The 23,700-nt window shown below is 41.6% G+C and overlaps 3 protein-coding genes across 4 annotated transcripts; 1 reads left to right on the top strand and 2 right to left on the bottom strand.

Annotated features, from left to right (window-relative positions):
* Nucleotides 1–3,330: 3,330 nt before the first annotated feature.
* On the bottom strand, nt 3,331–6,589 carry LOC310868265 (XK-related protein 9-like). Its single transcript, XM_083778619.1, has 4 exons — nt 6,549–6,589; nt 5,524–5,990; nt 4,924–5,147; nt 3,331–3,974 (listed from the first exon to the last, which is right to left on the bottom strand). Exons 2-4 carry the CDS (start codon nt 5,859–5,861, stop codon nt 3,337–3,339), a joined length of 1,200 nt encoding a protein of 399 aa, XP_083634745.1. The 5' UTR covers nt 5,862–5,990; nt 6,549–6,589; the 3' UTR covers nt 3,331–3,336.
* A 2,078-nt stretch (nt 6,590–8,667) lies between these two features.
* LOC310867671 (XK-related protein 9-like) lies at nt 8,668–10,858 on the bottom strand (the record flags this gene model as incomplete). The annotated part of the gene is made up of 3 exons (XM_083777790.1): nt 8,668–9,441; nt 10,386–10,609; nt 10,800–10,858. The coding sequence occupies 3 exons, from the start codon at nt 10,856–10,858 to the stop codon at nt 8,804–8,806; spliced, it is 921 nt and encodes a 306-aa protein (XP_083633916.1). The 3' UTR covers nt 8,668–8,803.
* Nucleotides 10,859–15,062: 4,204 nt separating this feature from the next.
* On the top strand, nt 15,063–23,385 carry tram1 (translocation associated membrane protein 1). 2 transcript variants are annotated; one of them, XM_083778169.1, is made up of 11 exons: nt 15,063–15,332; nt 16,517–16,580; nt 18,280–18,398; nt 18,582–18,698; nt 18,794–18,852; nt 19,206–19,290; nt 19,566–19,636; nt 19,864–19,968; nt 20,125–20,268; nt 20,515–20,666; nt 22,110–23,385. In XM_083778169.1, the coding sequence occupies exons 1-11, from the start codon at nt 15,210–15,212 to the stop codon at nt 22,178–22,180; spliced, it is 1,110 nt and encodes a 369-aa protein (XP_083634295.1). In that variant the 5' UTR covers nt 15,063–15,209; the 3' UTR covers nt 22,181–23,385. The 2 variants fall into 2 exon arrangements, with proteins under 2 accessions (XP_083634295.1, XP_083634294.1); XM_083778168.1 differs by having other exon boundaries at nt 18,277–18,398.
* The last annotated feature ends 315 nt before the right edge of the window (nt 23,386–23,700 follow it).

Below are 23,700 nucleotides of genomic sequence, written 5' to 3'. Positions count from 1 at the left end.
TTTGGCCTGTACACGGCAGAGGTTGCGTTGTAAGGCCTAATAGCCTGGTGTGTATGGTGCTGGACTCTCTCCTGGTGGGAGGCTGGTCTAGAGTCTTGAAGGTTGATTGATAAGATATTATTGAGAATTATTTAGATAAGTGCAGATTCGGGGAAACACTGCTTTAATATCCTCTCATGGCGTGCCGCGACCCCGAACCCTTGTTTGGCTCTCTGATGTCACATTGAGCTGGAGTTTCACATCAGCATGATGTCAACACTAGATGTCTCCACCGGATCCATATACTGTATGGAGTATATGGATGGAGTATGGAGTTGCTATGATGTCAGGGCAGCAGAGATGGCAACCATAGCATTCCAAACTTGCTGCAACAAGGCATTCGTCCAAACAAACCATATTACAAGCCTTCACATAACTAAAGGTCTATGTTGCATCTCCGATCTGATATGCCCATATGGAGATCTCTGTATCTGTCAGCCTTGTTCTTTTCATGCCTATATATGGATATCCCTGATGTCATCAGTATATGCGATATGCCCATATATGGAGATTGTCAGTTCATGTCCCCTTTATGCTCAAATATGGAGAGTCCCTTTTATGCCCAGATCGCTGATGTTTACTTTAGTTTATTCGCACAAAAAAAGGTAACATCAATAAAAAAGAAACATGTGCAGGTGAGAAAAGAAACCCATGGAGGGCTTATATGTGGTTCTATATGTGTGTGCAAGCCTGAGCGCAAGACTGAGTGTGCCTAAGTGTACATGTCTGTCTGTCTGTCTGTCTGTCTGTGTCTGAGTATGCACAATAAAGCACCATTACGTTAGAGTCAAGTCGAGAGGGTTGCCATGTCATCAGTATATATGCTCATATGGGGATGCCCCCTTTTGTGCCCATATAGAGCTGACTGATTTGTTTGCTGATGCCATGATGAGGACCTCAGAGTCATCACGTACAGCGTCCTCTGCTCATGCTTTTTCCTTGGAAAAGTGGCTGGCCAGAAGAGGGCAGTAAAATCAATGTTTATCACCAAGTCCCATAATTACATACTCCATTAAATCATAATAGTCAAGAAGGGCCTTTTGTTTTGTTTTAACATTGATATAAGCACAGTTCAACTGGGGTACCTTTAGTTTTTCATACATTTTCTTTTTGGCAAATTAAATGTTTTGTGGCGTTAAACTGATGACCTCAGAAGTCATTCATATAGTGATGTTATTTCCTCCTTATTTAGTCTTCTGTCTAAAGCAGTAGTTCCCAAACTGTGGTGCGTGCACCCCTTGTGGTGCGCGAGCGCCTTCTAGGGGGTGCACAACATGAAAAGTCTAATGGTGGTGCTATGGTTTTATTTGAAATATATTAACATATTATGCCAATATATGGCAAGTAATGCAGAATATAGCCTATGCTGCATATATGCCATATTCAGGTATGTGGATACAAAGGAAATATACGTCTCTATATTGCTTATGCAATTTATATTTCCATGTGGGGGGTGAATCAGTTAGGTCGGGAGGTAGCAGGGGGTGCATCAGTTAGGTCGGGAGGTAACAGAGGGTGCATGGCCAAAAAGGTTTGGGAACCGCTGGTCTAAAGCATATAAGAGAAGGGAAAGAGGGAAGCTGAGTGTGGAGAGTGATATTTGTCACTCTTACGGGCTGGGGTGGCACCTGGCGGGACGAGTAGGACGGAGGCCCTCCAGGTCCTCCCGGGCCAGTGGGGGCTCCTCAAAGGCAGGTGACGACAGTGGGCCCGACACAACAGACACAATTAAGTCAGGTTACTGACACAACAGTAACCATGTATTATTAGATGTGTCGTTTTTGATTCCTCCCCGAAAGATGATGATGATTAACCCCACCGATTTGTTTATGTGTCCCGTGGGTGCCTGATACGCCCGAATAGGGTATATCGGTCAGATCGAGTGCGATGTGGGTGTAGATCTCAGGGCCTGAACCTCTGGTATTACTTAACATGTGTTTGAAAATGTATCATTTCAAAACTAGAGTGTCCGCCCTGAGACTGGGACACTGGGATCATACCAAAGGACCCAGTGCCTCCCCAATTGGCACTCAGCATCGGGGTGCATACGTTGGTTAGATATACTAACAGACCGACAGGCATTAGTCCGACAACACCGTTGCTCCCGACATGCGTGCAGGCCGGTTAAAACTAACCCGTGGCAGGTTAAAACTAACCTGTGGCTTTCTGTGAGGTTAGGGTTGGGGTTTTGGGTAGGGTGTCAGATTAATGCCTGTCGGGCCAAACACATGCACCCCTCAGCATCAAGGGTTGGATTGGGATAATACTAATACTGCGACATACTAGCGTCATGTTCAAGGGGTTGTTCAGGGGCTTGTACATCATGTCCAGGGGGTTTACTTGTACAGTACATCAAGCTGCCTCATTACCAGATAATCCTCTCTCTATGCTGTATTTTGAGATCATGAATTGGTAACCCTGGAATACTAAAAATGGAAGATACAGTCTGTAATCATTATCATGTTGGCCCTGTAGTGGTGATGAATAACACCATACAGTATGTCTGCTTCATAGACTACTACATCAACTTGTTTCAAAAGTGTCAATCTAGCCAGTAGTGCCACCTTGTGTTAAATATATGACTTGCAGTTGCAGCTTTACAATTAAAAATTACCTCCAGTACAGTACACGCAACACTTAATCAGGTGACATTGTATTGCTATCATTTTGTGCTGTGTGACTTTTCCGGACAGCAAAGTGGAAATCAGTCAAATTTAGATGAAAGAATCCTACTTCACAATTCTATTGTCACTTTCTGAAGACACTTGTTTATTTATAACCTTGAGAGAAACTCAGGTTTTAACGGTATATTTGACCCAGCATATTTTGACATTGTAAAAGGCTTCAAAATACAAGATACAGTACAATCCACAGAATCATGTCAAACTTTGTGTCCTGGCTCAAAATTGTAGAAAATAAATAAAATATAAATAAATACAATTATTTAAAGTGTGTGTGTGTGTGTGTGTGTGTGTGTGTGTGTGTGTGTGTGTGTGTGTGTGTGTGTGTGTGTGTGTGTGTGTGTGTGTGTGTGTGTGTGTGTGTGTGTGTGTGTGTGTGCGCGCGCACACGCACATACACACACACACACACACACACACACACACACACACACACACACACACACACACACACACACACACACACACAACGCTTTTGGCTGGCCTATAAGTCATTGTCAATGAGCAGAAAGAACACTTCGATTGTACACAGTTTAAGCTTCGGCAGCACTGTATGCCTTTTGTGCTCTCATAATAATATAATAATATAGTGATTATTGTGGAAGAACGATCCATATCAAGGTTGCATGAAGTTCCTCATTCTCCGCATGGCAGCTGTTTGTATTGTTTTTTCCAGGCCATCCGGTTCATCTACCGCCCTCTGATTTCTACTGGGATGCAGGCCAGCATAGTAAACACAAAGACAGATCAACCCGAGCACTGTACCTCCAAAGATCACGCAAGTGACTGGCAAAAAATACTTACTTCTGCACACCTCTGGCTTGATCACTCCCAGCAGTATCGGAGCCAAAGTGTTTAAGATGAAGTGCAACAAGTAATAGAAAATCGTTGGTAATTTTGTGTCCTTTCCTTTGGCATTGAAAAAGCTGAATGTGAGGACGACTCCTATCGTCGCCCTGTAGAGCCTCTCAAGTTTTGTCCATTGTCCGCAGAAGTCAGTTTTAAGAAGGAAGGCCCAGATTGTCCCCAGAAGCCAGATGAAAGCAATGGCCACGGCACTGTAGATGCTCAGTGTGAGGAGCAGGCAGTAGCTGAGGATGTGGGCGGTGATAGTAAAGAGTTTGTAGAGGAGGTAGAAGACTAGTGGGAAGCCACATGGCATCTCTTTGACTTGGGGTTGAGATCTGCGCAGCCAGAGCTGGTAATCCACCAAAGTCCAGGCGATGCTGCAGAAGGATAGTGCCGTGGTTACATCTGAAAGGTAACAGATATGATCAAAGTTATTAGTTGATATATGAAGCTATTGCAATGATGACGATGAGGCTGTGTGTCTGTATGTCACCCTGGGCCTTTACCTATTGAAGAGAGGAGAAGCCGAGTAGTTCACACTTCACAGTATAAGAAGGTTCTGGTAGGAATTTTCTATAGAAAGGAATATTATCACTCACTTTTTATCCATTTAGGATTCTTTGTTTTATTAAAGGTATCCACCCCAGCAGCAGCAGCAGCAGCATGCTGCTGGGGGGGGGATACCTTTAATAAAGAATCCTAAATGGATAAAAAGTGAGTGCTGGTACCCTGCTGTACCTATTACGTAATTAAATCACAACATGGCCACATACCTTCATGCACAGCTCTAATGTTAGCTTGCATTGGTTTTGTTGATGGTGCCACCAAATTCTGAATATAGGCCTATGGATAGTGAGACTCAAATAGACAAGTGTGTTGATTTATACTGAACAATTACCACAGTACATTATTGCAGTTACTGTAACTATGAAATCATGCGTTTATCACTCAAAATACCCATACATGGGGAAAGCCCCCATATATTGTGCCCAGGTCTCGTATACTATGACATCATCAGGGATTAAGCTCTTATATATATGGAGATCCCTGATGTCATCAATATTAGTATAATTATGCATATATGTCAGAACCTGTTCCATATGTTGATCCTTCCCCATCCGTCCTTCCTCTTCGATGTCTCCCTGTTGGCCCAAAAATTATTTCCCGGCCCTACCTGGCCCTTGGCCCTCATCAAACCCTGTACACTCAAGACACCCTTAGATCTCTATATATGGAGCTGACCTGTTCTGACATTCCATATGTTGATCTGACCTCATAAAACCCTGTACACTCAAGACACGCTCCATATATGGCGGGGTCGCTTCTCGCCCTCAGGCATCTTACTAGTACTCACACCGCAAGTTGGATGGCTCGGTATCACTTTGCAGCATGATATAAACCTGGAGTATCAGCTGGGGGGCGCCCTCCAGGAATGCCTCAAACATGATGAGCATGCTCAGATCAGTAGCCATGTCAACCAGAATCTTGTGCTGCTGGGTGATTTTCTCCTCATAATCAGGTGTCTTCTTCGTCTTCTTCCACACCACAGGAAACCCTTTCTTCAGCAGGCAATAATACCTAACAGTGGACAGGCATAAACAGTGGAGAGGCAACTTAGAAAGCATGTTTACTCTCAAGACTCTTCCAGATGTCTGCATCTGAAATGCAGTACACAATGCAGTCCATCCAGTTTGAAGTATACTGACAACATCACTTGCTACAGATACCATTATACGATCATCATTCCCTAGCAGCATGGCTCACATACCAATCATAGTCAACCAACAGGGTGTAGACTTGCAGTAGTTTGTGCTGCTTGAGAAGAATATATCTTGGTATTATGTACCAGAAATGTGTTGTTTACAGTATATTGTAAGGAACATTCATTATTGTGGTCAAAGCTGCAACAGCAGCATCTTTGTCATCATCATCATCATCATTTTGGGTCTCATACCTGGTGAAGATGCCCATGCCAAATAGATGGAGGCATGGAAAACATGAATTTCTGGACATCCCTGATACGTCAGTCATAGATGATATTAGGATATAATCATCTGGGGTATTATCTTGTAACTCTTCTTGTATCTCATCACAATACCAGGCATAGCTGAAGGCTTGAGTCGCAACCAGCCCAGTCAGTACAAACGCAAGAGTCAGCCCACCCCATGCATAATGTCCGTCTCTAAAATACTCCAGCCCCAGTCCGACATCTGACCCAATGTCCACAACATAGAGAACCAGTCCAGTTAAGGCTAATATCCATCGCAGTCTATTGTAGTTATAGCCTGGCATTCTGGTTGCTGTTTCTGTTGAAGGTTTTGTTGTTTATCGAATGTAGATGTGTCAAGTGGTTTGAGATGGTTCCGTGTTTGTTTCCTTGGTGTCTCATTGGATGTCTTATTGCTGCAGGTTCTGGACTATCTGTAAAGACAAGCACAGTTGTGCATCATAAACATAAGATAGTGATACTATATGTTTTTGTGCTTCACATAACTAATGAATAAAAGTGCAAATTAAACTAAGCAATTGTTACATTCATGTCTCACAGTGCCCTTGGCTTTATCTGTGCAATGGGACAAATAACAAGCAAGATTATCAACAGGGGTTATAAAACCATGACATAATGTTGCTCACTTATCTAATCTACTACTGTAGCTTGCAATGTCCCAGCAATGCTTTTATCACACTCACCAGAGAGACATTTTCAAATCCCTTGATTAGATCACGTTAATACATTGACTCTTAAAACTTTCCTCACATATATTTCATTTAACAACTATCTATACATCTATTATTTATCTATTTCTAGATACAGACCCTGCAGTGTAGATGAATTGTGAATTGTTCACATAATACCAATCACAGTTTAATCAAACATAGTTTTGAAATAGGTAGATCTATTTCATATAATTGGACAAAGTTGACAAGCATACGTGGCACAAAACAGCCATAAAATAAATGATCTTTAATAGTACTTACCAGTTTCTTCTGTCCATTGTACAGTGCTCTACAGCCTCCACTACACGCATATATAGTGGCAGGTGTCTCTCAGCGTAGAGTTTCTTTCTTGAAAGTCACGTGACAAGCTCCACCCATGTGGGTGTGGGTGTGTGTGGGTGTGTGTGGGTGTGTGTGTGTGTGTGTGTGTGTGTGTGTGTGTGTGTGTGTGTGTGTGTGTGTGTGTGTGTGTGTGTGTGTGTGTGTGTGTGTTCATGCATGTGATTGTATTCACATGTCTGTGGTGTGGTATACTACATTTACATGTCATGCTACCTTTGCATTAACTTAACTTTTACATTTCAGGAAGTTAGTCTGTGGCAAACCACAGACTAACTTCCTGAAATGTAAAAGTTCCCAGTTCCCTCTCAGTGCAGGGCTGTGTGACAGGCAGCGGGTATCGTGGAAACTAGGACCACAAAAAGTCCAAAAGGGTGACAGCATGATGATTCAGTTTTATTGGAAGCTCTCAAGATAAATTAAACACCAGCATTAACATTTAAGAGACTTGTAGAAAGGGGCTATTTAACTTTTTTGCATTAAAAACAGCAAATTTAATGTGGGCCCATGAATCCTTTCAGACGTAAAAAGTGGTATGTTAAAATTTCTCTGCATTGAAAAAAGGAGGCTTGAAAAACTGGTTTGTGTGTCCTCCTAGAATGTATTTAATGAGCATTTGTGCCTGTCGTAGACATGCGCAGAGCAAGTTCAGTCAGGGAACCTCAGTGCAGTTGCTGCCGGCCGTTAATTGGGCCGCCTCAGCATCACACTCTCATTCACATGATTCACTCAGCCAATCACACACTCAATCCATCTTCATACTGGCTACTTTAACTGGAGGTTTGCATTCCTCTGCCTGCTTGCTTGCTTGCTGCTGCTGTTTCAGCGAGCCGCTGTATACAAACCTGCTGTTCACCCACCTCCACCCCAGCTACCACCTGTCATTTTGGATCTACTGTTTAGGTACGGGGGATTCAGAGTCCCTATGGCCGGGACTGATGCGCTTGATCTGAGTACCTAAAAAGCAGATCCAATACATCGCCAAACCATAATAAATATTCTGCTTTGCTCATCTATATTCAATAAATATATATATTACATCCTTCTTGAGTTGTCTGACTGAACGGCATTAGTCATAAATTATAATTCATTAGGCCGTAGTAGTCACCGCCCTCTGTCTGCTGGAGAGCTAGAGACCAGTCAAATAATTTCTCATTCCATTCCAGTTATTGCTATTTTCACTGTACAGCTGTGAAATCCATGTTTTATACCAGTGGTTCTGAAAGTCAGGTCCGGGGACCTCTAGGGGTCCTTGATGGGGCTATGGGGAGTCCAAACTAAAATGAGTTATAGCATCACAATCAGTTTAACCCTGTACACCCTGGAAAGATTGGCCATTTGAATTAGCCAATCTACAAAGGGATGCACTGTGAGCTTGTACACGCATCGACTAATTTCTACAGATCTTGAAGAAATGTGAAACATTTTGAGTATTTTAGAAACATTTTAACAATAATATTGGGGGGGGGGGGGGGGGGACATCAGTCGAATTTAGATGAAAGAATCCTACATCACAATTCTATGTCACTGCCCTGAAGAAACTTGTTTATTTATAACCTTGAGAGAAACTCAGGGTTTAACGGTATATTTGACCCAGCATATTTTGACATTGTAAAAGGCTTCAAAATACAAGATACAATCCACAGAATCATGTCAAACTTTCTATCATACATTGGCAAGAGAGATGGTAAGTCATCCATTCCATAAAAAAATATATAAAGTGCAAGGTTTCTATAGGAAACTACATCTGGCTAAATTTCATTTCATTTGAAAGAAGCAGCACTTATTTTTCCTGAGGTCCACATCAAACATTATGACATACAGGACATCATTAAATCCACTCATGTCCTGGCTCTAAATTGTATAAAATAAATAAAATGTAAATAAATACAATTATTTAAAGTGTGTGTGTGTGTGTGTGTGTGTGTGTGTGTGTGTGTGTGTGTGTGTGTGTGTGTGTGTGTGTGTGTGTGTGTGTGTGTGTGTGTGTGTGTGTGTGTGTGTGTCCGATCCCGACAGCCTTTACTGCGTGTCACCCCCCATCTCTATCTACCCATTTCCTGTCAGCCTACTGTATACCTATCCCTCTTTATAAAAAAGAAAATAAAGGCGAAAGCCACGAAAAATATATCTTAAAAAAAATATATATAGTGATTATTGTGGAAGAAGGAGCCATATCAAGGTTGCATGAAGTTCCTCATTCTCTGCATGGCAGCTGTTTGTATTGTTTTTTCCAGGCCATCCGGTTCATCTACCGCCCTCTGATTTCTACTGGGATGCAGGCCAGCATAGTAAACACAAAGACAGAAGAACCCGAGCACTGTACCTCCAAAGATCACCCAAGTGACTGGCAAAAAATACTTACTTCTGCACACCTCTGGCTTGATCACTACCAGCAGTATCGGAGCCAAAGTGTTTAAGATGAAGTGCAACAAGTAATAGAAAATCATTGGTAATTTTGTGTCCTTTCCTTTGGCATTGAAAAAGCTGAATGTGAGGACGACTCCTATCATCGCCCTGTAGAGCCCCTCAAGTTTTGTCCATTGTCCGCAGAAGTCAGTTTTAAGAAGGCAGGCCCAGATTGTCCCCAGAAGCCAGATGAAAGCAATGGCCACGGCACTGTAGATGCTCAGTGTGAGGAGCAGGCAGTAGCTGAGGATGTGGGCGGTGATAGTAAAGAGTTTGTAGAGGAGGTAGAAGACTAGTGGGAAGCCACATGGCATCTCTTTGACTTGGGGTAGAGATCTGCGCAGCCAGCGCTGGTAATCCACCAAAGCCCAGGCGATGCTGCAGAAGGATAGTGCCGTGGTTACATCTGAAAGGTAACAGATATGATCAAAGTTATTAGTTGATATATGAAGCTATTGCAATGATGACGATGAGGCTGTGTGTCTGTATGTCACCCTGGGCCTTTACCTATTGAAGAGAGGAGAAGCCGAGTAGTTCACACTTCACAGTATAAGAAGGTTCTGGTAGGAATTTTCTATAGAAAGGAATATTATCACTCACTTTTTATCCATTTAGGATTATTTGTTTTATTAAAGGTATCCACCCCAGCAGCAGCAGCAGCATGCTGCTGGGGGGGATACCTTTAATAAAGAATCCTAAATGGATAAAAAGTGAGTGCTGGTACCCTGCTGTACCTATTACGTAATTAAATCACAACATGGCCACACACCTTCATGCACAGCTCTAATGTTAGCTTGCATTGGTTTTGTTGATGGTGCCACCAAATTCTGAATATAGGCCTATGGATAGTGAGACTCAAATAGACAAGTGTGTTGATTTATACTGAACAATTACCACAGTACATTATTGCAGTTACTGTAACTATGAAATCATGCGTTTATCACTCAAAATACCCATACATGGGGAAAGCCCCCATATATTGTGCCCAGGTCTCGTAACATTACTATGACATCATCAGGGATTAAGCTCTTATATATATGGAGATCCCTGATGTCATCAATATTAGTATATGCATATATGTCAGAACCTGTTCCATATGTTGATCCTTCCCCATCCGTCCTTCCTCTTCGATGTCTCCCTGTTGGCCCAATAATTTTGTCCCGGCCCTACCTGGCCCTGGGCCCTCATCAAACCCTGTACACTCAAGACACCCTTAGATCTCTATATATGGAGCTGACCTGTTCTGACATTCCATATGTTGATCTGACCTCATAAAACCCTGTACACTCAAGACACGCTCCATATATGGCGAGGTCGCTTCTCGCCCTCAGGCATCTTACTAGTACTCACACCGCAAGTTGGATGGCTCGGTATCACTTTGCAGCATGATATAAACCTGGAGTATCAGCTGGGGGGCGCCCTCCAGGAATGCCTCAAACATGATGAGCATGCTCAGATCAGTAGCCATGTCAACCAGAATCTTGTGCTGCTGGGTGATTTTCTCCTCATAATCAGGTGTCTTCTTCGTCTTCTTCCACAGCACAAGAAACCCTTTCTTCAGCAGGCGATAAAACCTAACAGTGGACAGGCATAAACAGTGGAGAGGCAACTTAGAAAGCATGTTTACTCTCAAGACTCTTCCAGATGTCTGCATCTGAAATGCAGTACACAATACAGTCCATCCAGTTTGAAGTATACTGACAACATCACTTGCTACAGATACCATTATACGATCATCATTCACTAGCAGCATGGCTCACATACCAATCATCATCATCATCATCATCATCATTTTGGGTCTCATACCTGGTGAAGATGCCCATGCCAAATAGATGGAGGCATGGAAAACATGACTTTCTGGACATCCCTGATACGTCAGTCATCAGTTTTTGGGCTATCAGTATAGGGATATTAACATCAGAGTCCTTCATTACAGGGGTATTATCTCGTAACTCTTCTTGTATAGATGATATTAGGTTATTAACATCAGAGTCCTTCATTACAGGGGTATTATCTTGTAACTCTTCTTGTATATCATCACTATACCAGGCATAGCTGAAGGCTTGAGTCCCAATCAGCCCAATCAGTACAAACGCAAGAGTCAGCCCACCCCATGCATAATGTCCGTCTCTAAAATACTCCAGCGCCAGTCCGACATCTGACCCAATGTCCACAACATAGAGAACCAGTCCAGTTAAGGCTAATATCCATCGCAGTCTATTGTAGCTATAGCCTGGCATTCTGGTTGCTGTTTCTGTTGAAGGTTTTGTTGTTTATCGAATGTAGATGTGTCAAGTGGTTTGAGATGGTTCCGTGTTTGTTTCCTTGGTGTCTCATTGGATGTCTTATTGCTGCAGGTTCTGGACTATCTGTAAAGACAACCACAAAGGACCTACAGTTGTGCATCATAAACATAAGATAGTGATACTATATGTTTTTGTGCTACTATATAACTAATGAATAAAAGTGCAAATTAAACTTAAAGCAATTGTTACATTCATGTCTCACAGTGCCCTTGGCTTTATCTGTGCAATGGGACAAATAACAAGCAAGATTATCAACAGGGGTTATAAAACCATGACATAATGTTGCTCACTTATCTAATCTACTAGCTTGCAATGCTTTTATCACACTCACCAGAGAGACATTTTCAAATCCCTTGATTAGATCACATTAATACATTGACTCTTAAAACATAACATATAGGCTTTTTATATCCTGTTTCTGATATACAGGTAATTTAAACTTGTTTAGATTTATTTACAGGTAGCACCAAATCACCAAAGACTGGCAGCTTCTTTGGTTTGGTCCATTTTCCTCACATATACCGGTATTTCATTTAACAAAGTTCTATCTATACATCTATTATTTATCTATTTCTAGATACAGACCCTGCAGTGTAGATGAATTGTGAATTGTTCACATAATACCAATCACAGTTTAATCAAACATAGTTTTGAAATAGGTAGATCTATTTCATATAATTGGACAAAGTTGACAAGCATACGTGGCACAAAACAGCCATAAAATAAATGATCTTTAATAGTACTTACCGGTTTCTTCTGTCCATTGTACAGTGCTCTACAGCCTCCACTACAAGCATAGGCTATATAGTGGCAGGTGTCTCTCAGCACTCCGCGTGGAGTTTCGCGTGACAAGCTCCACCCATGTGTGTGTGGGTGTGTGTGGGTGCGTGTGGGCGCATGTGGGCGTGTGTGTGTGTGTGTGTGTGTGTGTGTGTGTGTGTGTGTGTGTGTGTGTGTGTGTGTGTGTGTTCATGCATGTGATTGTATTCACATGTCTGTGGTGTGATATACTACATTTACATGTCATGCTCCCTTTGTCTTTGCCACAGACTAACTTCCTGAAATGTAAAAGTTCCCAGTTCCCTCTCAGTGCAGGGCTGTGTGACAGGCAGCGGGTATCGTGGAAACTAGGACCACAAAAAGTCCAAAAGGGTGACAGCATGATGATTCAGTTTTATTGGAAGCTCTCAAGATAAATTAAACACCAGCATTACATTTAAGAGACTTGTAGAAAGGGGCTATTTCACTTTTTTGCATTAAAAACAGCAACTTTAATGTGGGGCCATGAATCCTTTTCGACGTAAAAAGTGGTATGTTAAACTTTCTCTGCATTGAAAAAAGGAGGCTTGAAAAACTGGTTTGTGTGTCCTCCTAGAATGTATTTACTGCATTAGTCATAAATTATAATTCCTTAGGCCGTAGTAGTCACCGCCCTCTGTCTGCTGGAGAGCTAGAGACCTGTCACGTTTCTCATTCCATTCCAGTTATTGCTATTATATTATACATATTATATAATCAAAAGTTATGGGGAATATTTATTTTTAGCCAATATAAAAAACATCACAAAATATCTGTACTATATATCAGAAATGATATATGGTACAGATATATGGTTCGGCATTTTTAGAGAAATTAGACCCACGTGAACACACACACACATGCACACACACACACACACACACACACACACACACACACTGTGTCTCTGTGTGTGGCAAAGACATGCTGTAAGCCATGGGAGCATGACATGAACTGAACTTACCACAGGCATGTGAATGCAATCACATGCGCGCACACACACGCACACTCACACGCGTACACACACACACACACACACACACACACACACACACACACACACACACACACACACACACACACACACACACACACACACACACACACACACACACACACACACACACACACCAGGAGGGGGGGGGGGGGGGCTGGCACATAGGTTGGTGAATCAATAGGAGTATGAATAGGGCTTTCGTTGGAAAACTGTATAGGGAACTCTAACTGTACATTCTTAAACAACTCCCAACCAGACTTGTGTGTTTTTTTTGCTGATATGTTCTTTATATAAAATTGGTTCCTGTGGGTCTCTGCAGAAAAATGACCAGACTTTCTCTATTGTCTGACTCTAAACAATAAAATATCTTATTAATTGGAGTGCCTAAGACAAAATCGTTTTTAATGGTGGCCCCTGCCATGGCCAACTTTATATCAAATTGGAAGTCCGTGAAATTGAAACTGTCCACTATGGTGCCCTCCTTACTCCACACATGCAGGGGGCGACACACAACCATGTTCTCGCCTGTGGATGAAACGTTTCTCAGCTACAAGATCCCATGGCCCAGAGGGAAGCCCTGTGATGATGGGTTATGTTTGTTCTCAGGCAACCGCTGACGTTTCAATTCGAGGCGACGTTATTTTGTGAGCAGAAAAAAATAGTCTGATATTTTAGAAGTGGTTGCTATGTTAATTTACACGTGGTTTCCAGTTTCACACATCTAAAGTTTTGAGGCCGGGGCTTTCTCCAAAATCACATGTCAGGGACCCCAAAGGGTCCTTGGGGCGTTCCAGGGGTATCCAGCTAAATGTGTTTAACTTTAATAGTATCACAATCAGTCAATCTCCGACGGGTGTGGCATAGGGTGAGAAGGTGAGAAGTTCAGTCACCCGAGAGAGACTCGGAGTAGAGTCGCTGCTCCTTGCCTGAAAAGGAGACAGTTTAGGTGGGGGCATCTGGTTAGGATGCCACTCGTCACATCATGCTACTTAAAGCATAATGAAATTTAGAACTTTTTGCCTTATATGTTAATGGTACCCCAACTTGCTGAATAGAAAGAAACATTGTGGAATATGTTAGTAGACACCTTTACAAACACATTGGTGAGGAAGTTTCTTGGAATGTATTCCCAGATTTGACATTATTCTGACAATATTCTCTGACTATTAGGACAAAGTTTGTGTTTGCACACACACTAAAATATGGACATAGGAGGGCCTCAAAAAGAGATACCGTAAGTGGAATATTTGTGAAGCCTGGCACTGTGTAGGCCTAGTATATTTTCAGATGAGGGTCATGAAAAAGTTTGACAACAGCAAAAAGGGAATAAGGAAATTTCATTTTTAAGATAAATCACACCCGTGGTGCAACTCCGTGCAACTTCCAGGTCCAGAGGAACACGCCCAGGGTGCCGGCCCGGTTCCGGCTAGCCGCCCCACATCCGAAATGGACGAGAAATGACAGAGTTACCTTGTGGGGGTCCTCCAGACCCCCAGGAACGTGGCCAGGGGGCCGGTTCCGGCAAGCCACCCTGCGTCCGAAATGGTTGACAAATGACAGAGTTACCATGTGGGGGTCCCCAGGGGGTCCCATATTGTACTGTACTGTACTGATACACCTGAAATCATCATATATACAGTTAATATGTGTGTGTGTTAGGCTGCACAACAGTGACACTTGGTTTTGAAAAACAACCAAATTCTATTTTCGTGCTCAGAGTCAGACACAGGTAGCCAGCCAGCCAGGCACACACAAAGCTACTTAATGAAGTGGTTGCACCACTTAAAAAGAAGAGCGAAAATACGGTTGCCCCGACAACCAACAACAACTGGCCAATCACAGCCCGGCCGATCGTCCTCACACACGGGCTATGGGATCTAGGCTCGGGGTCCTCCTCTGTAGAACCTCCCACAAGAAGAAGAGTGACACGCCATTCAATTTCTGCCTGGCCCATGGTTGTGACTGAGGAGCAGGACAGAAAGAGCGACAAACAAAAACACAATAACAACACACGCGTTGCATCGCATTGGTGCCGTGGCCCGAGAAAAGTTGCATTGATCTTTTTCTCTCAAAATGGGAATCCGAAAAAAGACCACCAAGACGCCGCCGGTTCTCAGCCACGAGTTTGTCATCCAGAACCATGCAGATATTGTTTCCTGTGTTGCTATGGTGTTCCTTCTCGGGCTCATGTTTGAGGTATGGTCCCGTCCACATGTTGAATGGCCTTTAATGTCCGTCCATTTGGAGAGAATGTATTGTTTGGCAGTGAACAGGTCGCTTATAGTGAGTGATGATGCAGAGGGGAGGGGGACTGTCCTCATCTCCCCTGTTGGAAACTGACATGGCTGTCTGCCTCTGCTCTTCACACTACTTCCTCTTGAAATCGAAAGTTTTTGGTTTATTGGGTTCGTTTATCTTATCTCGGGGATCATAAAGATATTCCGATCATTTTGGCCTTGGATATAAGTGTTTGGTTTTTGAGAGAGCGTGCTGGACATATAATTGGTATCCCTCGTCCACCTCTCGCGCCTTCTCGTGTTATTAATCATTACTACGAATCATTATATTACAGATATAATAGATCATAAAGCTGTTATTTGCCTTCAGTGCTGATTTACGGAATGACACATTCTGTTAGATTTGAGTGGCGATGCAGACGCCATATGGTTATAGTATTGTGCAATACAACAACATGGTTTGGGTTTTATGCGTAGAGTACGTTATACGTGGCAATCACAGAGCGACTGTCAACGAAAACCTGCTTGATCGAAAAAGCCTAAGTTGACTTTGGAGGAGGCGAAGATGGTTTTGAAACCACCCCAAAGGCTTAAGATAGACACGCCGACTAGCGTCAGCGCTGTGATGTGGCTTTACATTACGGTGGACAATCTTTCCACTCAAATATGAGTTTTTGAAATCAAGTGCATTTCATCCTTTAGTGAAACTGAGCGCTAGACCGACTTCCTCCTGGATTTACTTGCATCATGGGAGTTGCAGTTTTGTTCTGGTCATTACACTTCGGTGATGCATATATGCTTTGAGTTTGATCATCTAATGTTCTTACCTTTTAAAATAATCATGTACATTACATATTATTTGTCATCCATAAGGCCCAGAGAATCATAATTGTAAATAGTGTTTACATTTCAAATCCTTAAATGCCACTCCGAAAATATCACTCCCTTACTTGACATATGGACATATGGGGAATCGTGTATGGTCAAATGTAAGTCTGTACATTTTTCAATATGCCACAAAAAGAACATAATCACATATTTACCGTCATTTGGTAATATTTGGTTATTATATAATTATTAATGTACATATCGACATATATCATCATAATGATCACATCGTCTAAAACATTTCCCTTTGTACAGGTCACTTCAAAAGTTGCGGTGTTATTCATAACGGTCCAATACAACGTCACTATCTCAACAAATGGTATGTTTTTATTCTATTTGTTACACACACACACACACACACACACACACACACACACACACACACACACACACACACACTCTGTGCTGTTTTGAGTGTGGAGTGAGTCAGACAGACGGTAGTTTATTATTTTGAGTGCAGTGGCCAAAAGGCAGAAGTTTTATGTAAGTTGGAATGTCTTATTAGATACTACTCATTAGGATTCTAGAGCGGTACTTGCATGGCCTTACACGAAAACCCATTTGAGAGCACGTTGCTTTCCTTTGGAGCTATATTTAGTCTGTCTGATTTATAAAGTTCTCTTGTGGCAAGGTTGTTCTTGGCAAATTTGGGCTAAGGTGCAATATAGGCCTCTCAAATCAAGTCCTGCTCATCTCAAGGTTAACATTTTCTTTGCCAATGTCTGATAGATTAGTGTCTAGTGGTACACGTACGTACATCCTCAGAAATGTGTTCTCTACAGTATTGGCTCTCAAAGTTCTCTTATGTCATGTGGTTCCCTGGCACAAAATATTTTCAAATGGGGTCTGTGGCCAAATACTTATCGATTTGGGGGTCCTGACTCCTTGACATGAAAATGTTGGGAAACCAATGTCACTAACTATATTTTAGATGCCAGATGGTGGTTGAGCTTGTGCCCTTATCAGAGGGACCTTATACTTGGATATCTCTGTAACTCATTTACTCATTGTATCTAATAAGATAAATAACGGCAAATATGCTTACATACAGCCATTTATGTTTCTTGTAGGTGCTGTGGTATTTGCGTTGCGCATGATATTTCTATATGGAGTTATGTGTGATATAGAGCAGGACAATACATTATTATATCGATGTTGTTTTAACTCATTTAAACCGGGAACCCATATACATACAGTAACTATACCTTTCCCTCCATGAACCCCTTTTGAGGTTGTTGCTGTGTACAGCAACATATATCAACCTTTATTTTTGATTTTTGATTAAACGGTTTAAGATATTGTAATATTTGATTTTGTCTATCACCTAGTTATATTGATTGGACTAGCTGGTTCTGAGCAGCCATTATGAGGAATTAGTAAAAAAATATCCTCATCCCCTCTTGATGCAGATGATGTACGTAACAGACATGCTGGCTGCACTTCACTGACAGTGTCACATGACTTCTCACTGCCCCATACTTACTTGACTTATGCTGACTGTGACGTGTGACTGTACACATGGGATCCTGCTTCAGTCTGTATGTAGTAGAGAAGTGGGTCATACCCATTATGTTTGATAAGGGATACACTAGTCTAGAATGAGATGGGCACCGATACATTTTGTGTTATTCTTTACTCTGATTTGACTCTTGATGGTTCAGTGTGGTGAAGCAGTTTTTGCTGTGGGCTCTAAAGGTGTAACATAAATACAGTTATTATCATCATTGTTATTACTTGTGCTGCTATGATAGGTAATGATTTTCTTTAAATGCATATGTTCACACAACTGTCATCAGTTTTCATGACAACTTTAGTTTACATTAACTCTGTGACTGTCAGACAGACAGTCACAGAGTTTTCTCCCTGGAAACAAGAACGTCTGGGTTTCCGAGGCTAGTCAGAGTAGAGCTTTGGCCATTCAAGCACTTCCATAATTAATGTTAATCAAGGGCTGATGTTTGTATGAAAAGGTTTTACTGTACCTGTTGATTTACTCAGTGACCTCTGTGTTCCAGAAGGCCCAGAGGAGACGGCTATCAACCATTTCCATCACGGTATCAAGGACCTGGCTACAGTCTTCTTCTACATGCTGGTGGCCATTATTATGCATGCCATCATCCAGGAGTATGTACTAGATGTAAGTGTTATATAGTATATATTTGCACATACATACAAACCCAACACAATTTACATCCTAATTCACTGTTATATATGTAAGTGTTATATAGTATATATTTGCACATGCATACAAACCCAACACAATTTACATCCTACCGTAATTCACTGTTATATATTGTTTGTTTACTGTTTCTCTGTACAGAAAATCAACAGAAAGATGCATTTCTCCAAGACCAAGCACAGCAAGTTCAATGAGTCTGGCCAGCTCAGTGCCTTCTACCTCTTCTCCTTTGGCTGGGGTACAAGCATCCTGATGTCTGTATGTAATTCACTGGCATTCACTGGTATTTCATTGTTCATTTTGTCCACGTGCGATTTGTGACTTTCAACTCGGTTACCTGATATTTCTTTCAGGAAAACTTCCTATCCAATCCTGTGAGCCTGTGGGAAGGTTATCCCCATACATTGATGCCGTGAGTATTCACGGACTAACTGCATTGAGTCTAACATGGTCAATCCTTTGCTTTTGTCTTCAAGTTTAGTATTTCTTGTTATACAGTTGTAAAATGGCATATAAACAGTAGGTACTACTACTAGCTAATCCAGTCTCGAATAGCCTAGTTGAAGCCATTGGTTTGCCAAGCATGCCATTTTGCCTTTCTAAGCACACATTTGCATAAGCGTTCAGGAATTAGATGGGATTGGATTTCACTCATTTGTATGCTCACAGTGGGTCTTTATAACACTTGCATTGGTAGAGTTCAATCCAGATGGATTATGTCAAACAAGTGTGTGTTTGTTTGTTGTGGGTATTTTTTTTGTTAAGATTCCAGATGAAATTCTACTATATCTGTCAGATGGGATACTGGTTACATGCACTCCCAGAACTGTACTTCCAAAAGACTAAGAGGGTAAGTGTGTTGCAGAGTATGCACACACCTGCACGTATGGTTGACCCCATATTTAAATAATAGCATGACGTGGCTCTGAGTTGGACCCAGAGGCTATTTCCTGTTTGACTTCCTTCAGTATGATTGCATTGTTTTAAAGAACCATTCTTTTTGTGTACAAGCGCTGCTATTAATACAGAGACAATGGAAGATGGTGTACATGCAGATCCATATCCACAGTGCTGTAAATATTGTGTTTATGGCTGACTATGGCTGTCTTTCTGGTTTCTCCTTAGGAGGACATTCCACGCCAGCTGGTGTACATCTTCCTGTACCTGATCCACATTGCAGGCGCTTATATTCTGAAGTAAGAACTATCACTTTGCAAAGCCTTAATTTAAAAGTGTGTTCTTGATTGCTCTGTACATGTGCATTTTCCTTTCATTGTAAGCCTGTCCTTGAAGAGAATGTAACGCGTGAAAGAACATCATAGGTAATCAGAGCGCGGCCCAAGGCTCTTCCAGGGTCTGCCTCTGTCCTGTCCATGTTGCTTGTAACAAAGGAGAATAATGATTTATTTTTTGTGTCTCTCAGCTTGAATCGTCTGGGTTTAGTCCTGCTAGTGCTGCACTACTTTGTTGAACTACTCTTCCACATCTCCCGTCTGGTCTATTTCAGCAATGAGAACAGGCAGACAGGGTGAGTTCTCACCTCCTTTTGTTTAAGGAAATCCTAATTCACCCGAACTGAGATACTGATATTATTATTGAGTCTTATGTTCTAAATTATTTTTCTTTTAGAATTATAGAAATGAGAGGAAATTATCTTTGTGGTCTAACCTCATGTGCATTCTAGGTTTACCATATGGGCCATCTTGTTTGTCCTTGGACGGCTGCTGACTCTGTCCTTATCTGTACTCACTGTGGGCTTTGGCCTCGCCACAGCTGATCAACAAGGCCTTGATCTGGCTGCAGGAAACTTTAATGTACTCTTTGTTCGGTAAGTTTGTGTGAAATGGGAAATGAGGCAATATTATTCTAGAATAAAACACTTTATTATTATTCAAAGTTTCTTGCTAAAGATTCTGCTGTGGAAGTTTACAAGCAACTGCATTTCAACTTGAACATTTATCAAGTCATTCAAAATACAGTTTCCAATATAATGAGGAGAAGCCATCAATATAACCTCTATCTACACTGGCATCTCAAGTTACTTGCATTTTACCGATTCTTCTTTTTCTGCCAGGATTACTTTGTTGGCTGCCATCTGCATCACTCAGGCCTTCATGATGTGGAAGTTCATCAACTTCCAGCTTCGCCGGTGGAGGGAGCATGCCCAGGCTCAGACCTTGAAGAAGAAACAAGCTCCTGCCAAGAGCAAGTCAAAGAAAGACAAAGGTGAGTGAAAAACACTAAGGGCCAGATTCACAACGCCGTTTACGCTCATATTTTGATGGTACCGACATTTACGACCATTTCCACATTATGTGTGGAATTCATCATTTGAACTTGGCCGTGACTTTGGTCGTACATTCCGCTCATTTCCACGTCAGCTCGGAGAGTGCCGTGCCAGTGATCAAGGCATGCGTAATTGAGTATATGTATTTAGAATGCTTTAGTCTTCATGCTGAATCAATTAATGGTCACCAAACCTCAAACAATATATGTATGTGCCAAACATTTACATGCATGCATATATAAAAGAAAAAAAAGGTGTTGCTTAGCTTATGTTATGCATAATATAGGCATGATGCAAATTCCACTCTTTGTATTTGTATTTATTTTGTAGGCTATGAGTTTCATTCAGAGCTGAATTATTAGCTAGGTCACTCAGCATGTTGACACTCAGCCAAATTAAGTTTCACGTAATGATTTAAATAAGACTATCGTGCCATAATGTCCCTGCATGAGCACCTATCCATATCCATTTGTGTCGCGGTATTAATTTATAATAATGTTGCTATGTGGTGCACCGTGCTTCCCGACCTGGTTCCGACAGTTTTGTTTACTCTAGGGTACCGACGCTGTTAGCTTGAAGATCTGTCCGTTGACATTGCGAGAGACTCACCTGTCAAAATCAGCTGATCAACAAGTTAATATGGTGCGATGCATCGCGGAGCACCACGTTCACAGTTGTAAGCTTGGAGATCTATGCATATTGCAGCCCTGGCTGTGATGACGTTTTTCACCCGAGGAAAGATATTTCCTGTTGCCGTATATGGCGTGAAATGACCGTGGATCTTCAATTACACCAGGCGACACCAGGCGAATAGCTTGGGAAAGAGGCGAAATGAGATACACCCGCGATCCGCACAAATTAAGCCATTACACCACCTTTGGTGAATGACACGTGAGATTGATCGTACGGATTATACACTCTCATTTAAGCACTTCCTTTACACCTGGTTGTGAATTTCCTTCCTGAATCTGGCCCCAGGGCCATCTAATAGAAGAGTTGCGATATTGAGGGGGCAGAAAATAGCCCGGTCACGTGGTTCATGTACTTGCGTGAGCCCATAGACTCCAATGCACTCCGTAAACTTCCGGTTGTCCCTATGTGGAGCCTTCGATTGGGGACAAACCAATAGCATGTAGAAGAGCCGCCATTGGACTGGCCACATGAAGTGAACAGAGTTTGCATAACTCTGTCTATACTCTATGGCTCTGTGTTGAGTGTATTTACCATGAAAACAGACCTTTATCAAAGTACAGTATTAAGAATTATCCTCGCAAACTCCCTGTTGTGAAAACTGAAAACAACCCATTGATACAGTATGGTACTAGGTATTGTATAACTAATTATCCCATCAGGTGTAACTTTGACCTGTCATTTGTTTTCAGCCAATGGGGTGAATGGAGTTAGTGCCAACGGAGCGGATTCACCGAGAGCAAGAAAAGAGAAGTCGTCATAAATATTCACCCCAGGATCCTTCCTGTCTTTTCCCTCCCAAAGATCCCCTCCCTCCCTGAGCCTCACTGGCTGTATCCCACTAACCAATCCTCCAGCTCTCCAATATAATATGCATTTGAAGCTCCCACACAGGACTGACCTCCCAGCTGGACTCAAAGGGCCAGAATGCATTTAGCTTTGCTTGTTGCCAGTTTGTCCAGCACGCCTTGATTTAAGAATCATTGCTCTGCTGTGCCAATACAAATTAAACCGAAAACAAACAAACTAAAAGAAAAAAGTAAAGAAAAAAAAAAAAGATCTTATTTAAAAGTGCCTATTGATACCAGTTGTTTTGTACAGGGTGTTTGGATTTAAGAATTCAGGAATGATGACTTCAGTGTTTGATGTTTTTCCTAGTCAGATCATTTCATGCATTTGTATTAGATGCTTTATAGACCCGATTGTTTTGTTCTTTTTTTTTGGCAATTAAACAAAAATGTATTGACGTTTTTTTATAATTGCTAGTTCAGAGCCTTGACCTGTATCTCCTCTTATACGTTCTATGAGAGATGTATTTACACACTATGCTGGGACCTTGTAATTCTCCTTCACTTAATACTGTTCTATAATTGACAGTTGCACACAAACACAATCTTTTTTTTAATTACAAATCATTTAGTATGTGACTAGCAGAAGAGGAACATACACACATGTAATTGGAGGTTTCCATTTCTGGGAGCTGTAAAATGAACCCAGGCCCTGTTTTTTTTTTTAAGCCTAAACATTTTTGTATGTCACTGACTCATTTACAGAGGACCACAAGAATGTGTACATACAAGAAACCTTAAGTTGTTTTCCATGTTCTGTACTGAATAGAGAAGAGAGTGCTTAAAAGGGAAGGATGTAACATTACAGTGGCAATGGGTTGATTCTCAGCCCTGTAGTGTGCTAAATATTTAATGGAACACTGCCAGCTAAGGTGTCCATGTAACTACATCTAACAGTGTCAGCCCAGCATACCAAGAGGCCCACCATAGAACGCATCACTTTAAATACGCCATGTATACAAATGACATGTATTCAACTTTGGCCAGTTTTATTTAAAACACTATAAACCAATGAGCAAACTCATGGTTTACTAAGAAATGAGTCTTTAATGGTAAGGTAGACTGTATTGAGGAGTATTAAGGTTGATTAAAGTCTTGTGTGGTCCACATTTATTTTCTATGTATGACTTGAGGAATGGTTTGTATTTGTTTGCCCGTGCGTATTATTGCGTACCTTGAAAATGTCCACAAGAATATAATTTGTCGTAAAATCATGGACTGAGTGAGTATATCCTGTTTTCTGTTTTGCCTACCATCACTTGTGCCAATTGAGAAGCAGTATGATAGAGCATTTATAGGCTATGTTTCCATTTCACTTATTTCCATTAAAAAGTAATTTACAGACATATCAAGTGTAGTGGACTGATTTTAGATTAAACCGAGATATTGCTATTGTTGGTGATTTGAATGGGCCTATTATTGGTTATTATTGTAT

This window comes from Protomyctophum parallelum (genome assembly GCF_964188405.1).
Source record: "Protomyctophum parallelum genome assembly, chromosome: 12".
In the NCBI taxonomy this organism is placed as follows: Eukaryota; Metazoa; Chordata; class Actinopteri; order Myctophiformes; family Myctophidae; genus Protomyctophum; species Protomyctophum parallelum.
This window is presented reverse-complemented; position numbering and strand designations above follow the sequence as displayed.